Source organism: Meles meles, chromosome 9, assembly GCF_922984935.1.
Source record: "Meles meles chromosome 9, mMelMel3.1 paternal haplotype, whole genome shotgun sequence".
NCBI lineage: Eukaryota > Metazoa > Chordata > Mammalia > Carnivora > Mustelidae > Meles > Meles meles.
The window spans coordinates 34,463,781-34,478,723 of NC_060074.1; the positions used below are offsets into that span (position 1 = coordinate 34,463,781).

The 14,943-nt window shown below is 38.1% G+C and overlaps 1 protein-coding gene across 10 annotated transcripts in view; it reads right to left on the reverse strand.

Moving 5' to 3' along the window:
- Window positions 1-14,943, reverse strand: part of DOCK10 (dedicator of cytokinesis 10) — a 278,280-nt gene that overhangs the window by 38,419 nt on the left and 224,918 nt on the right. For all 10 annotated transcript variants that reach the window (XM_046018397.1, XM_046018398.1, XM_046018396.1 and 7 more), the window contains exons 28-31: window positions 14,538-14,684; window positions 5,678-5,761; window positions 3,498-3,594; window positions 1,562-1,606 (exon numbers count right to left, since the gene is read on the reverse strand). In XM_046018397.1, the coding sequence (XP_045874353.1) occupies window positions 1,562-1,606; window positions 3,498-3,594; window positions 5,678-5,761; window positions 14,538-14,684 (373 nt within the window). The remainder of the gene's footprint in view (window positions 1-1,561; window positions 1,607-3,497; window positions 3,595-5,677; window positions 5,762-14,537; window positions 14,685-14,943) is intronic.

Here is a 14,943-nt window from a genome sequence, read left to right on the forward strand (position 1 = left end):
TGGTATGTCTACAATGTTACAGGAGTTGAAAAGAGAAGATTGATTTTCTGTCTGGAAGAATCAGGAGGTGTGACTGGAAGGAATATGTCGAGATGGGCCCTTGAGGCTGTTGAAGTTTGGAGAGGCAGAGGGTCAGGAGCCAGTGGTGGGGGAGGGGTGGGGGTGAAGGAGAAGAGGTTGGGAGGACCAGGGGACAGGGTTTCGGTGGCACAGATTTCCGAAAGCACACCATATGGAGATTATAGGTTGGGGGCATACCAGTCAGCACAGCAGCCAAGATGGGGTTGTGGGAATTGAGACTTGAGTGGCACTTGGGGCCAGATGATGGAAAGACCTAAACACAAATTCTTAGCTAGTGCCTAGGACCCTCCACCATTTGGCACTGAATTCTGTGTAGAAAGGATTATGTCACCAAAGGCTTTGAGATTAGTAGCCTGATCAGACCTGTGCCTATTTATTTGCTCACATGGCAACAGGATGTAATGAGTTATTCCTTGGGGGAAATGTGAGATAAGGGCTATAATACAAGAGGTTTGGCCCCAAGGAAGGGAGGGGAGAAGTGAGATGCATCTGGCCTGGGGGAGGAAGACCCATGTAGTAGAAGAAAAACGACCAGGGCAAGTTGGCTGAAGGATGTGAAAGAGCAAGAGGAACACCAAAGGGACTGCAAAATCTGGAGCCTGAATTATGGAGAAATTGGAATCTTAAAATTTCCACTAAGTATGGATTTATTCGAAATTGCCCAATGTGCTTCCTAAATGTAACCATTAATAACAGGACTAGCACCCACTTCTAGAACATGTATTGAGTGCCAACACGAGGCCAAGCCCTTTATAGGGGTTATCTCAGTGAATCTGCGGGTTTACATGTTAGATGTAATGAACTGATGAAATATTATAGTTCATCACTGACTAGGGGCCAATGAAGCACGTGGAGGTTTGTCGTCTAGAACGAAGCCACTGGAGGTGGAAGAAAAGGAAATGTGAAAGTTCTAGAAATAGTGGTCCAAGGGCGTAGTTAGGTTAAAAACATTTCTCTGTATAATAGTGAGTATACATGAGGGGCCAAAAGTAAAACACAAGTTTGTAATTCCCAGCCTAGGGCTAGAGAAAAGTTCTGCCAGACTGTTCTAAGTTATTAATCTATTTCAAGTAAAAATGATAATTTCAATCTTGAGAAAAGAGCTCAAAAACCAGACTGTGGTTTATTGACAGAAATATATCACATGAAGCTAGTTACACTGAACAAACATGTTATTGTATATAGTTGGGAGTTTTGTTTATGACACACCCTAAGAAAATTTCAGATGATTTGGGAAATTTAAAAAAAGAAGTAAAACTCTGGAGAATAAAATAAGAAAGAATTGAAGGTGGCAAAGAATTTAATTATCTGTAACCAATGTTCAGTCAGCTTATTGACTATTTTGATTGTATGATAAACATATGGCTATTTTTTGGCATCTGGAGATTGGAAAATTGTAGTATGTATATCTATCAATATTATCAGATTATGATATGGCTACTGATGCTTAGATAATGTAATATAAAATGTAATTATTTACCTGATGCATGTAACTCTTGAGTTGATTCTGAAGGTGTCAAAGGATCTGGATTTAATGGGAATAAATGAAAAGTTCAGATATACACATACTCTGGTATATACCATATTCATTAACAATTGGTAATTTATACTGAAAAATTAAAATATATTGTCCTAACCTATAAGTAAGACTCTTCAATAAAGTTTTGTTTCTTGGAAACAAATACCATAGGTTGTTTCCTTAAAAAAGGAAGCCATGAACAGAATTATTTTAATTCTTGGCCTTGTACTTGAGCACCTGTTTTTTTCTATTAGAAATCTGCATGCCACAAAACATATATTTTTATGTTCACTGTTGATAATATCAGATCTATAAAGAGACTATTAGGACTTTTCCTGAGCCACTGACAAATAGTAAACAATTAGAATTAAAATATAAAACAGGTTTGCTCTTCTTGAGTATCTTAACCAGCATGTCTCACCCAATAATATCTTGGCACTAGTTTATAAAACAAAAAGGAATACAAAACAAAAGTTGTAGAAACTAATGTTTCTACCTCTTCTTCTATAAAGGCATTAAGATTAAATGTACTTTGTAAATAAGAAAAAAATGGAATAACTAATTAGATAGCTTATGTTTATTCCTTAATGGAATTCAATAGCTTATATTTAAGATTAAAATGACAAACTTTTATGGTATGGCAAACCATAAGAGACTCTTGACTACAGAGAACAAACAGAGTGGCTGGAGGGAGGTGGGTGGGGGATGGGCTAAATGGGTGATACGGATGAAGGAGGGCACTTGTGATAAGCACTGGGTGTTGTAGGTAAGTGATGAATCATTAAGTTCTACTCCTGAAATTAGTATTACACCATATGCTAACTAACTAGAATTTAAATAAAAATTTGAAACATAAAAAATAAATAAAAATGAAATGACAACACTTTTATAGGGTTGATAATGTACTTTACCCTATTTTCTCTCCAAAATACTATGCACACTTTACTCCATTTCCCTCCAAAATACTAGCTTTGTATAATACATATCATAGAAGTTGCAATACATGTGAGGAGGCTCTTTCCCATCTTAATTTCTGCTTTCCATGAATATCAAAACTGTGCCCTGTGGATAATTTACTCACACATTAGAAGCAAAGCACTTCATCTTTCTTCCTCTCTCCTTCTTTCCTCTCTTTTTTTCTCCCTCTTCTCCCTCCCTCTCTCCTTCCCTTTCTTCCTTCCTTCCTCCTTTTCTTGAGATATGATTGACTATAACACTATATTGGTTTCAGGCGTACAACATATTAATTCCATATTTGTATGTATTGCAAAATAGGAGCACAATATTTTAAGTTCTTAAATCATTTTAGTGTTTTCTTTGCATCTTGATGTTCGGTTAGCTTCTGATGGCTAGATGTGTGATGGTCATTTTGGTATCTAACTATATTGGTATGTATAACATATATATTAATAAAGTTATAAATGAAAACATTTTCTGTAGACCATTTATACTTTAGCAAATATGGAATTGAGGAGCCCCATTCTTCCCTGCACAGACATCAGGGGCTCTTTCTAACCCACAGATGCTGAGTATTTACAGTGCTATCCTCCTGCCTGCCTTTTTTTTCTCCTTTTCAAGGCAAAAGTTTTTGTGTTTTTGTATAAAACTAATTTTAAATAATTAGGCACTTTAATTGATACCTTTAAGTGAATTTGTATTCACAAAGTATAGCTTCTCCTCCTCATAATTTTCTGCCTCTCAACATCAAAGGAAAGTTTTCTTTTGGAGACAGTATAGTAAAAGTATTACTGTAGGTTAAAATTCTTTGATTTATAATCATTCAGGCACAAACAAGACCAAGGAAGTAGGAAAAAAGCAACACATAAACGAAGGTAAAAACAAATAAACAAATCTGAATGTTCATTTTGTAGGAACTGGTGCAAATTCTGGGCATTACCTGGAATGTTTGCTGATCTTATGGGGAGACACAAAGGAATAAAGTGTTCATGCTGACATACTTCTTGAAGAAAATCAAATTTATACTGGCATAAGGTCTGAAAAAGAGGCAAACTGAATGACTTATTTACTCACCAAGAAGGTTAATAAAAAATCTGCCTTTGAATCTTATACCTAGAAAGAAGATGTAGTTACTTTTGTGTACTTTTGTTTTTGAGCTTCTGAGAGATATGAAGATATGATCTTACCGAGTGGTATTTTCCATTTCTTTAAGCTTCTATCAGCCCATGTTTATTCTGAGAGGACTTGTGTCTCACCACAGGTACAGAACTCTAATAAAACTACACTGAGCTCATAGAACAGGTCACTGCAATCAACCCTTCTTATTCAGCCTAAGGAAGATAATGGCCCACGTGATCTCTCTGTAGGCCTTTTGTTCTCAGACTACAGTATTTAATCTCACCTCTCTCCTGCCCTGGCTTGTCTTCTCAATAATGTTTTGATTAGGACAGTGATTAATGGAATTCAGACATGGTCTAAGACAGCTTAATACATGTGTTAAAAACAATCACATAAGAAGGAACAATTAACAATTCATAAATATTCTGTTTTCCCCATCGTGCAGACTAAGTAATCAATTTTTAGGATCCAGTTAGGTTGTATTCATTATATTCACTAATATCAGCCAACAAAATAAAATATATTCCATTTGCTCGGATATTTTAGAATTACATTTTGTGGCAACTTCAGTTAATAATTTAAAATACTCTTATTTCAAACAAGGATAGTATTTGACTTAATCCTTTGTGCATTAAAGTGAATAAGAGCGTAATTAAATTGTATGTTAATTATTTTTCATTGAGTATGTTGTTTGGTTTCTGAAAAAAATAAATAATTTAGGCCTCCTGGAATTATATCTAAAAGGATGTTCGGCAAATTTCATGCATAATTGGAGCACTAACAAAGAATATTCTTTCAAAAAATATATACAGAGGGAACTGGATTCTCAAAATCCAAATGGTATATAATCATATAACTCCCCTAGTCAAAAGTAAATCTCCATTGCCCAAAAGATAATGTTCAGGTTCCTAAGCATGGCATGAATGGATATAAGAAGATCATTATTTATTTTTGGCTTCTCTACATTCATTATTCTTTCCCAATACCTAGATAATTACCCCTTGGGGACTTTCCTTCTTTCCAATGGGCAAAGGTTAATGGGGAACTATTAGTTCTGGTGACCTGTCTTCCCTCCTTAAGAGGCAGGCATGTGACCCAAAGCAGGTTGGTCACCCATTTCCTCTCTGGAATGTAAATCTTAAGCAGAGGGTTAAGGGGAAGAAAATGGTCCCAACATATTTTTTAAGCAGTAGTGGGCCTTAGCCACATGGTTCTTCCTTTGCAATTATTCTTATGCCCTGGCCCCTGTTCTTTCTCAAGCTCAGCTTTCCAGCTCTTTCACTGATGCCTTTATGCTTCTAATACTTTCCCTCTGCTCAAACTGACATAAGTTTCTGTTGCTTGCAACCCAAAGAGACTTAACTGGTATAGCTTTCATGATCTGGCCCATTTCCAGTCTTATTTCCTTCCAGCATATGTCCTACTATAGCTCAATGGTTCTCATAGTTGAAAGAATATAAGAATCACCTGAAAGCCTTATTGCAATATAGATTTTGGAGTCCCACCTGCCACAGTCAGCTCTGGGATCACTTGTCTGGGAACCACACTTTTGAGAATCACTGCTCTCTAGACAGCATTGTTTCCAATCTATCTCCCAACACATTCTCCCTACTTGGGGAAGGGGGTCAACTGTCCATTTTTCCCTAGGCTGAAGGATTTCAGAAAAGTGAGATTTCCAGTGCTAAAACCAAGACAATCCCAAGCAAACCTGGCTACAATAATTGCAGCTGAAAATTATCACTCCTTTCACCGCCCACAGGAAATAGAAGTGAAACCTACATGTTCATTCCAGACTCCACACTCCACAGTCCCCCTTTAAGAAAGGATGTGGAAGACAAACAGATGGACCATTTTAAAAGGCTGCCTCTCATTGGGATAGAAACTATTTGTTGATGCAGAGAATGGATAGGCTAATGTTATAAGCAGGAAAACACAGAGACTAGTAGATTTATTTATAATGCAGTGGTTTAGAAAGCAATCAGTCCTTCACTTGGTTCTTACCTTGAGATCACCAGAGGAGAACATGCTGATGTAATTGTTAACCATCTTAAATACAAAGCCCCGATCCATAAATGTAAAACAGCGCTAAAAAATACAAAATTGTAAATTCAGACATTTTTGCTTTAAAGGTCATTAACGATTTTAGAAAAGGTGATTAAATATACTGAAGTAAAATGACATTTAACTAAATGTGTTGTGTAATAAACGTTTTAAAAGAACTCCACAATAAGTTTAAGCATTCATCCACGTATGGCAACTAATTAAAACGTGAGATAGTGTGCACATACCAGAAAGTCACATACCCCTATTTGTCAATTTTATAAAACACCACTTAAAATATTGCAGTGAAATATTATGGCCCTTTCTCTTCTATACAGGTTTTAGCTTTTACTTATCTATTTTTTTAATCACTTGGTTACATTTTATTACTGTTCTTTTAGTAATTTGACTACACAGTTTATCAGGTGAAGATCCTTGGCTGTACAATAACTGGGCAGGAACGGGGGTGGCAGAGGTGGGTCGGGAAAGCCTTTTTAAATCTCTGGCTTCCTTTAACGGAGTAGTTTCCTTTCCAGGCAAGGCAGCTTGAATTTGTGGAATGAAGGTAAGAGACCCTGGGATTTCCATTTCTTACTCTGTTGTCCAGGAGGGTTTTTTTTTTTTTTTTCGATTTTATTTATTTATCAGAGAGAGATCACAAGTAGGCAGAGAGGCAGGCAGAGAGAGTGAGAGGGAAGCAGGCTCCCTTCAGAGCAGAGAGCCTGACGTGGGACTCGATCCCAGGACCCTGAGATCATGACCTGAGCCGAAGGCAGTGGCTTAAACCACTGAGCCACCCAGGCGCCCCTGTCCAGGAGGGTCTTAAACAGCAAAGAGGTTGGGAGGAGACAGGCAAACACATTCCTTTGTGTGTTGAGTGTGTTGTGTGAGTTGAGTGAGTGTGTGTGAGAGTGTGTTGGCACAGCACTCTCTCTCCAAAAGACCAATGTCCATGTAAGCAGTAACCGAGCAACACTGGCCAAATGACTGTGCGGGGAAAGTGTGAAGTAGGAGGCACAGACCGTATTTACTGATGCTGGACCTTGGGGAGGTCATCACTGTGTGCGTGGGTTTGATTTTATCAACCACATGGATGTGAGGACGTACATGGGAAAACCTTGCTGCTGTGGCACCACTTAGGAGGGAAGTTTCTTTCTTGTCTCTAGAGTTTGGCATGTACCATTGCAACGGTTGTGCATTTTTGGATCTCTTCTCAATTTTACAAGCAAATCTCTTCTCTCAGAGAGGACAGGATGTAAAATTGGTCATAGATAGTATATTTACCAAGTAGAAAGTCTCCCGTTGAAAGACATCTGTGCATAAACAACCATTTTCTCTAATAATGTTCTTCTAATTGTTAGGGAGGTCATTTATATTTTTGTTTTATTTTCCTTTCCCTTGTCCTTTGGTTTCTTCTGATTGTTATGTACCTATTCACTCCTTACTATGTTAGTATGCTGCCTCATTTATATTTGGATTTTTAATATGAATTTAAGTTCTTTCAATAACTCTCCATTCACTAAAAGGTAAATGGCTCCTGTGTCCTCCCATCTGCCAGTCGAGCAGTGGGGAGAGGTAGACACCAGAGCACAGTCACAGGCTCAGAAGATGTAAAGAGATAGGCGAAGAAGAAAAGAGGGGCTTTTACATCTTCTGTACAACGTGGGGTCCCAGCAGGTATGTCAAATCCTTGAAGGTTCTCCAGCTGTAGGAGTTAGTCCCCAACCTCAAAATATCCCCAATGTGGAGCTTTTTCCAGAGAAGACCTCCTCTTGTTGTCTTCTTTCCATTGGAAAGGGGTTTGGGTCCGACCTTACAGACAGAGGAGGACCATCCAATACAACTGTGGGTTCTAGAAGCATCTCAATAAAAATGCAGATGAAAAAGAACCTTGGGGAGTCAATGGTAAAGACACAACGGCTCTTTGACTCAATGGAGAAGGGGTTGGTGAGTTCTGTCACTGAACCAGAGTAGTGGAAGTTGTCCCTTCCAGGGGCGACAGTTCTTATTCTGCAGAGCAGATGTGATAGTTTTTGAAGGAGGTCAAACCACAGCCTTAGTGACAGGGAAGATGGGGAGAAGGCTCCCTGCCCTGGGAATCTAGGAAAACCCATTTAGTGTTTCTAAGATTGAAGAAAGACCTATGTGGTAAGTTTTTCATCCTCTTTCCAAGGGGCAGTGAGGGAAAAAGGATATATATCCTAGGATATAAGATCAGCAGAATCAGCCTTCTGCCTGAAGAAAGCCCTCCTACAAGTCAAGCTTCATCAAGTGCCTCTCCTGTCATGGGTCCATCTCCTCATTACTTGGCCCAAGTGCAGAAGCTCTTCACCCCGTTGCTTAAGTCTAGAGGGGCCTCTTTGCTTTTGTTTAAAAATAATTTATATTAAGTTTATAGTGACAAAAAATAATTTGTAGCAAGATTTGGGAAACTGTGGCCCATCAGCCCAAACTGCTTGTCTTATCTTTTTTTTTTTTTTTTTAAGATTTGTTTATTTGAGAGAGAGAGGGTACAAGTGGGGGAAGCTCTAAGGGGAATAGAGAATCTCAAGCAGACTTCCCATTGAGCATGGAGTCAGACAAGGGGCTCGATCTCACCACTGTGAGATCATGACCCGAGCCAAAATCACAAGTCTGACATTTAGATTGAGCTACCCAAGTGTCCCCACTGTCTGTTTCTGTAAATCAAGTTTTATTGGAACATAACCACACTCAAACATCTACATATTGTCTATGGTGAACGGTTTATGGCTCTATCGTGCTACAATGGTTAAGTGGAGTATTTGTGCCAAAGACTATATATCCTGTGTAGCTAAAGATGTTTAGTATTTGGCCCTTTACAAAAAAAGTTTGCAGATTCCTGATCTGGAGGATAGCTTATACTCTACCAAAATAGTCTCAGTTTGGTTTAATAAACTAAAAGCCAAATATTCTAAATTATGTGCAAAAATATATTGTTGTAATAAAAGAATATTTTTTATTTAACCAATTGTGAGGATAATAATGATTTTAGTCTATCATGCATTTGGTGAAGGGTATGAAACCCCAAACTGTAAAATGAACCAGTTGAGAATCCTTGCCCTTTCTTTATATGTTTTACAAAACCACTGGTCCTACTATTTTCTTTTCATCTTGGATACTTGCTTTCACTCCTGTGCTAGATATTAGCTTAGGTACCACCCACAGCAACTTTTACAAAACCACTGGTCCTACTATTTTCTTTCCATCTTGGATACTTGCTTTCACTCCTGTGCTAGATATTAGCTTAGGTACCACCCACAGCAACTTTTACATGGATAAGCTCTGTAGAAAACACTTACTTATTAAAAATCATAGAACCTTTAAGTCAAATAAACAAATACAGTGACTTTCTCCTTTTCAGACATTCACTTATTCACCTTCTTGTGATGTTTACAGAGAAATATCACAGATGTTTATTAAACATATTTTGCTACAAACCAAGACTCTCAACTATATTAGATGATTGCCAAATGTTGTCCAAAGTTAACTGAAAAAAGTGATCAGTCAGGCACATGTGCCAAAAGAAAATGTCTGCCTGAGCAGGAAAATACAAATCACACTGAAATTTCCTTTGCTATCTCCCTGGTACTATGCCTCTATAATTAGAGTATCTAGATGGGTTCGCTCAGGTAACTGGAGTTGCGACCCAGACTGGCAGTAAAAAGAAAATTGACAAAATCTCCATAGATAGTCACAGGTCCATTTGTATCCTATCTACTTTCAGGAGAGAACAATAAGAGAAATGGACAAGGTTTTGGCTTATTTGTTAAAAAATATTACTTTACCTCCCCTGTCCCATCTTGTTTCATTTTTCCCACTCCCTGCTCCGCATGACACCATGCCCTAACGGGACCAGGGAGGGAGACAAACCTTAAGAGACTCTTAATCTCAGGAAACAAACTGAGGGTTGCTGGGGGGGTTGGGGGGGAGGGATAAAGTAGCTGTTATAGACACTGGGGAGGGTATATGCTACGGTGAGTGCTGGTAATTGTGTAAGACTGATGATTCACAGACCTGTTCCCCTGAAGCAAATAACATACTATATGCTAATAAAAAAATATTACTTTCCCATAACATGATATAAAGGAAGGCACATTCCCACCTAGGGCATTTTTATATGCCCACAACAGAGATACTGTTCTTTCCATTCTTGGAAAACAATCTTGGCACAACTATGGTGTGAAAATTATACTCCAGTTGTGAAATTCCAAAGCCAGTTCATTCATGGTTATTTGATTACTAATGTAGGATTTAATAACCAAAAGAGGCAAAAGTCATTTGAAGCCCAAACTGAGCAAATAACCCTTATCATATTTCTGGGAATATAAGATATTTATAATGCCAATAGCAGGAATGAGCAATGTCGAGCAGCTGAAAGCTCAAAGTTCATCAGTTCACAGGCATTGTGCCAAATGACTACATTCAGTTTTATACTTAAAAAAATCCCTCTCTCTCCTTTTCCCTTTTCCTCTCCTAGTTCAAAAGATTCATCTAATAATCTTTACAAAATGTTTTAAAAGTTTTCAGTGTCAAATAAATACCATTGAAACTCAAATTTGAAAGCCATGCTTGGCAGAAAGGATCATAGGGGAAAGGGAGGGAAAACAGAATGGGAAGAAATCACAGAGGGAGACTAACCATGAGAGACTCTTACATATGGGAAAGAAACTGAGGGTTGTTGGAGGGGAGATAGGTGAGCAGATAAGGTAACTGCGTGACAGGCATTAAGGAGGGCACATGATGTGATGAGCACTTGGTGTTATATGAAACTGATGAATCACTGAACTTTACCTCTGAAACTAATGACCGAACATATGTTGGCTACTTGAATTTAAATAAATAATAAAAAAAAGACAACCATGCTTGGAGAGTGGACTTTTATAATGTACAATATATTAAACTGTTTCCACTTATAAACTTCAGTTTTATTTATATTTTTATTTTTTTTAAAGATTTTATTTATTTATTTGACAGATCACAAGTAGGCAGAGAGAGAGAGAAGGGAGGAAGCAGGCTCCCTGCTGAGCAGAGAGCCCGATGCGGGGCTCGATCCCAGGACCCTGGGATCATGACCTGAGCTGAAGGCAGAGGCTTTAACCCCCTGAGCCACCTAGGCGCCCCTTCAGTTTTATTTTTGATTTGCAGTCCACATATCTATATAATCTTATAGACTTTTAAGACTATAGACATAGAGAGTATGTTTGTTTTTATCTATTGTCAGTCCATGCTTTTTACCCACAAATTTAACAAAATGACTGGTACCAATGTTAGCCTTCTACTCCATCTTGTCCTTTTCAATCTTGGACATTTTTTATTGCCCCCAAGTGAGACATTGTAATTTTATGTACCACAAGAAGCAACTTTTGTATAAATGTGCTCTAAGGGAATCAGATTTATTCCAAGTATAGAGCATTTAAACCAAGGAGGGTAGATAAAAGGTCTTTTCACTTTTTTTTAATTTATTTTTTCAGCATAACAGTATTCATTGTTTTTGCACAACACCCAGTGCTCCATGCAAAACGTGCCTTCCCTATTACCCACCACCTGTTCCCCCAACCTCCCACCCCTGACCCTTCAAAACCCTCAGGTTGTTTTTCAGAGTCCATAGTCTCTTATGGTTCCCCTCCCCTTCCAATTTTTTTTTATAAACATATAATGTATTTTTTTATTTTATTTTTTTTTATTTATTTATTTATTTATTTTTTTTATTTGCTTATTTACAGCATAACAGTGTTCATTGTTTTGGCATCACACCCAGTGCTCCATGCAGTACGTGCCCTCCCTATTACCCACCACCTGGTTCCTCAACCTCCCACCCCCCCCCCTCCTGCCGCCCCTTCATAACCCTCTGGTTGTTTTTCAGAGTCCATAGTCTCTTATGGTTCATCTCCCCTTCCAGTTTCCCTCAACTCCCTCTCCTCTCCATCTCCCCATGTCCTCCATGTTATTTGTTATGCTCAGAGTCCATAGTCTCTTATGGTTCATCTCCCCTTCCAATTTCCCTCAACTCCCTCTCCTCTCCATCTCCCCATGACCTCCATGTTATTTGTTATGCTCCACAAATAAGTGAGACCATATGATACTTGACTCTCTCTGCTTGACTTATTTCGCTCAGCATAATTTCTTCCAGTCCTGTCCATGTTGCTACAAAAGTTGGGTATTCGTCCTTTCTGATGGAGGCATAATACTCCATTGTGTATATGGACCACATCTTCCTTACCCATTCATCCGTTGAAGGGCATCTTGGTTCTTTCCACAGTTTGGCGACCGTAGCCATTGCTGCAATAAACATTGGGGTACAAATGGCCCTTCTTTTCACTACATCTGTATCTTTGGGGTAAATACCCAGCAGTGCAATTGCAGGGTCATAGGGAAGCTCTATTTTTAATTTCTTCAGGAATCTCCACACTGTTCTCCAAAGTGGCTGCACTAACTTGCATTCCCACCAACAGTGTAAGAGGGTTCCCCTTTCTCCACATCCTCTCCAGCACACGTTGTTTCCTGTCTTGCTAATTTTGGCCATTCTAACTGGTGTTAGGTGGTATCTCAATGTTGTTTTAATTTGAATCTCCCTGATGGCTAGTGATGATGAACATTTTTTCATCCCCAGGTGTACCCGAATGTTTATAGCAGCAATGTCTACAATAGCCAAACTATGGAAAGAACCTAGATGTCCATCAACAGATGAATGGATAAAGAAGATGTGGTATATATACACAATGGAATACTATGCAGCCATCAAAATAAATGAAATCTTGCCATTTGCGACGATGTGGATGGAACTAGAAGGTATCATGCTTGGTGAAATAAGTCAATCGGAGAAAGACAACTATCATATGATCTCCCTGATATGAGGACATGGAGAAGCAATATGGGGGGTTGGGGGATAGGAGAAGAATAAATGAAACAAGATGGGATTGGGAGGGAGACAAACCATAAATGACTCTTAATCTCACAAAACAAACTGGGGGTTGCTGGGGGGAGGTGGGGTTGGGAGAGGGGGAGGGGGTTATGGACATTGGGGAGGGTATGTGCTATCGTGAGTGCTGTGAAGTGTGTAAACCTGGCGATTCTTTTCACTTTTTAAAAGACTTGCTTATTCATCATTCTTTGCAATTTAGGGAAGAATACTGCAGATGTTTCTTAAACATAATTTGCTTACAGATTGGAAAGTTTATCATTTTTTCTCAAATTTCTTCTTCTATCAAACACCTCAAATAAACTATTGGCATAGTAACAAACTTTATTCTCATAGGTCTTAAAATGTGGTAGAAAATGAATTTTTTTCTTTTTTACCCTCTTCATCACTAATTCTGACCATTCCTTTTTCTTTCAAAAGCAGGAAAAAGGCAAAAAGAAGAGGCAAAATTTTGAAGAAAAACAGTGAATTTTAGATGAGACCACATAGAGTATATAATTTTAATACATTAAAAATGGATTTAACTGGATTAAAACTCATCAAAGATAATTTGGACTAAATTTATATCTACCTCCATGGCCTCTTAGCTTTCTTTATATAGTTAGTATTAATTTATGTATTCTTACACTTATCCAGTATGTTCCAGTGTGCATCATAAAGTTAAAAGAAAAGTGGTTTTATCAAGTTTACAATAGTCAATAGTTGAGCAAAAGAAGGAATAAGAGAAAAACATTATCTTTCTAGTTGGATGTATTTTTTAAAAAAGATTTGAAAACCATTATCTTTCTAGTTGGATATATATATATATTTTTTTTCCATTTTATTTATTTTTTCAGCGTAACAGTATTCATTCTTTTTGCACAACACCCAGTGCTCCATGCAAAACGTGCCCTCCCCATTACCCACCACCTGTTCCCCCAACCTCCCACCCCTGACCCTTCAAAACCCTCAGGTTGCCCCAACCTCCCACCCCTGACCCTTCAAAACCCTCAGGTTGTTTTTCAGAGTCCATAGTCTCTTATGGTTCGCCTCCCCTCCCCAATGTCTAGTTGGATATATATATTTTTAAAGATTTTATTTATTCAAGAGAGAGCAGAGAGAGAGAGGGAGCAAGAGCGAGGGGGGAAGGGGACAGAGAGAGGTGTAGGAAGACGCAGGCTCCTGACGCAGGGCTTGATCCCAGGACCCCAGGATCATGACCTGAACCGAAGGTAGACATTTAACAGACTGAGCCACCCAGGCACAACTTTCTAGTTCAGTGCATTATCTCTTTAATGATATACTCTCATTCTACAATTGCTTTTTTTTTTTTTGACTAAGCATATTTTTTTCCCTCAATTCCATCTCTAATCCAAAGAAACATAACTATACTACTATGTGTGTGTGTGTGTGTGTGTGTGTGTGTGTGTGTGTGTGTGTGTGTATGTGTGTGTATGGAGTTTAGTAAGTAGTTTCTCAATACTTTGTTTTAAAAATGTGATTAGTACATAACAAAAATGTCGAATTACCAAAAGTTCCCAAAGCAGCTATTTGACATTGTTGGAACTATAGCCAATCAAGGGCAGAAATGCCCAAGATCATTTGCCACAGTGCAGCTTTTCCTTTAAAAACCTCGTTTTTATCTTTAACAATGTTTAGAAGTACTATGATTTGACAATAGTCAAATGGTTACTTTTATTAAAACTTGTTTTTTGTTCTATGTGACTCCAAATTGGAAAAAACAAATATTAGAAAGTATGACGCATCAGTAGAAGTATTCACCTAATAGTGCTAGTTTTGACTTTTTATCATACATGGAGATGTGAATAGATTAACTTTTGGAGTAGCTCACATCCAAGATCACGAAGGCTTGAACGGAATGGCAAACTTTTAGAACTGTACCTTAAGAAATCTGGCAACGCTATGATTTGCCCTTCTTGTTTCTTCAAGTGCATCCTTGTATTTCCAAATCACGTGATCGCATAGGACCATGACAAGATTGTCCAACTCATTCTGATAAGATTCAGGAAATCTTTGAGTCCGAGAAAGCTAAGGAAAAAAAATGAATCATTTCTTTATAATGTGACATGTCAAATCCTAAGCCTGGAAAAAAAAGAAACTGAAAGACTGATTTCATTTTATGTAACATCAAAGACAGTGCTTTTGGAAACTTGAAAGTGATAATAAAATAGAAGCCCTTTTAATTTCAAGATAATGATTTCCATCATTTCCATTTCATCTTTCTTTCTATTTTGCCCAATGATTTTTTCACTTTTTCATTAAAAAGTAAAATACAGGGGCGCCTGGG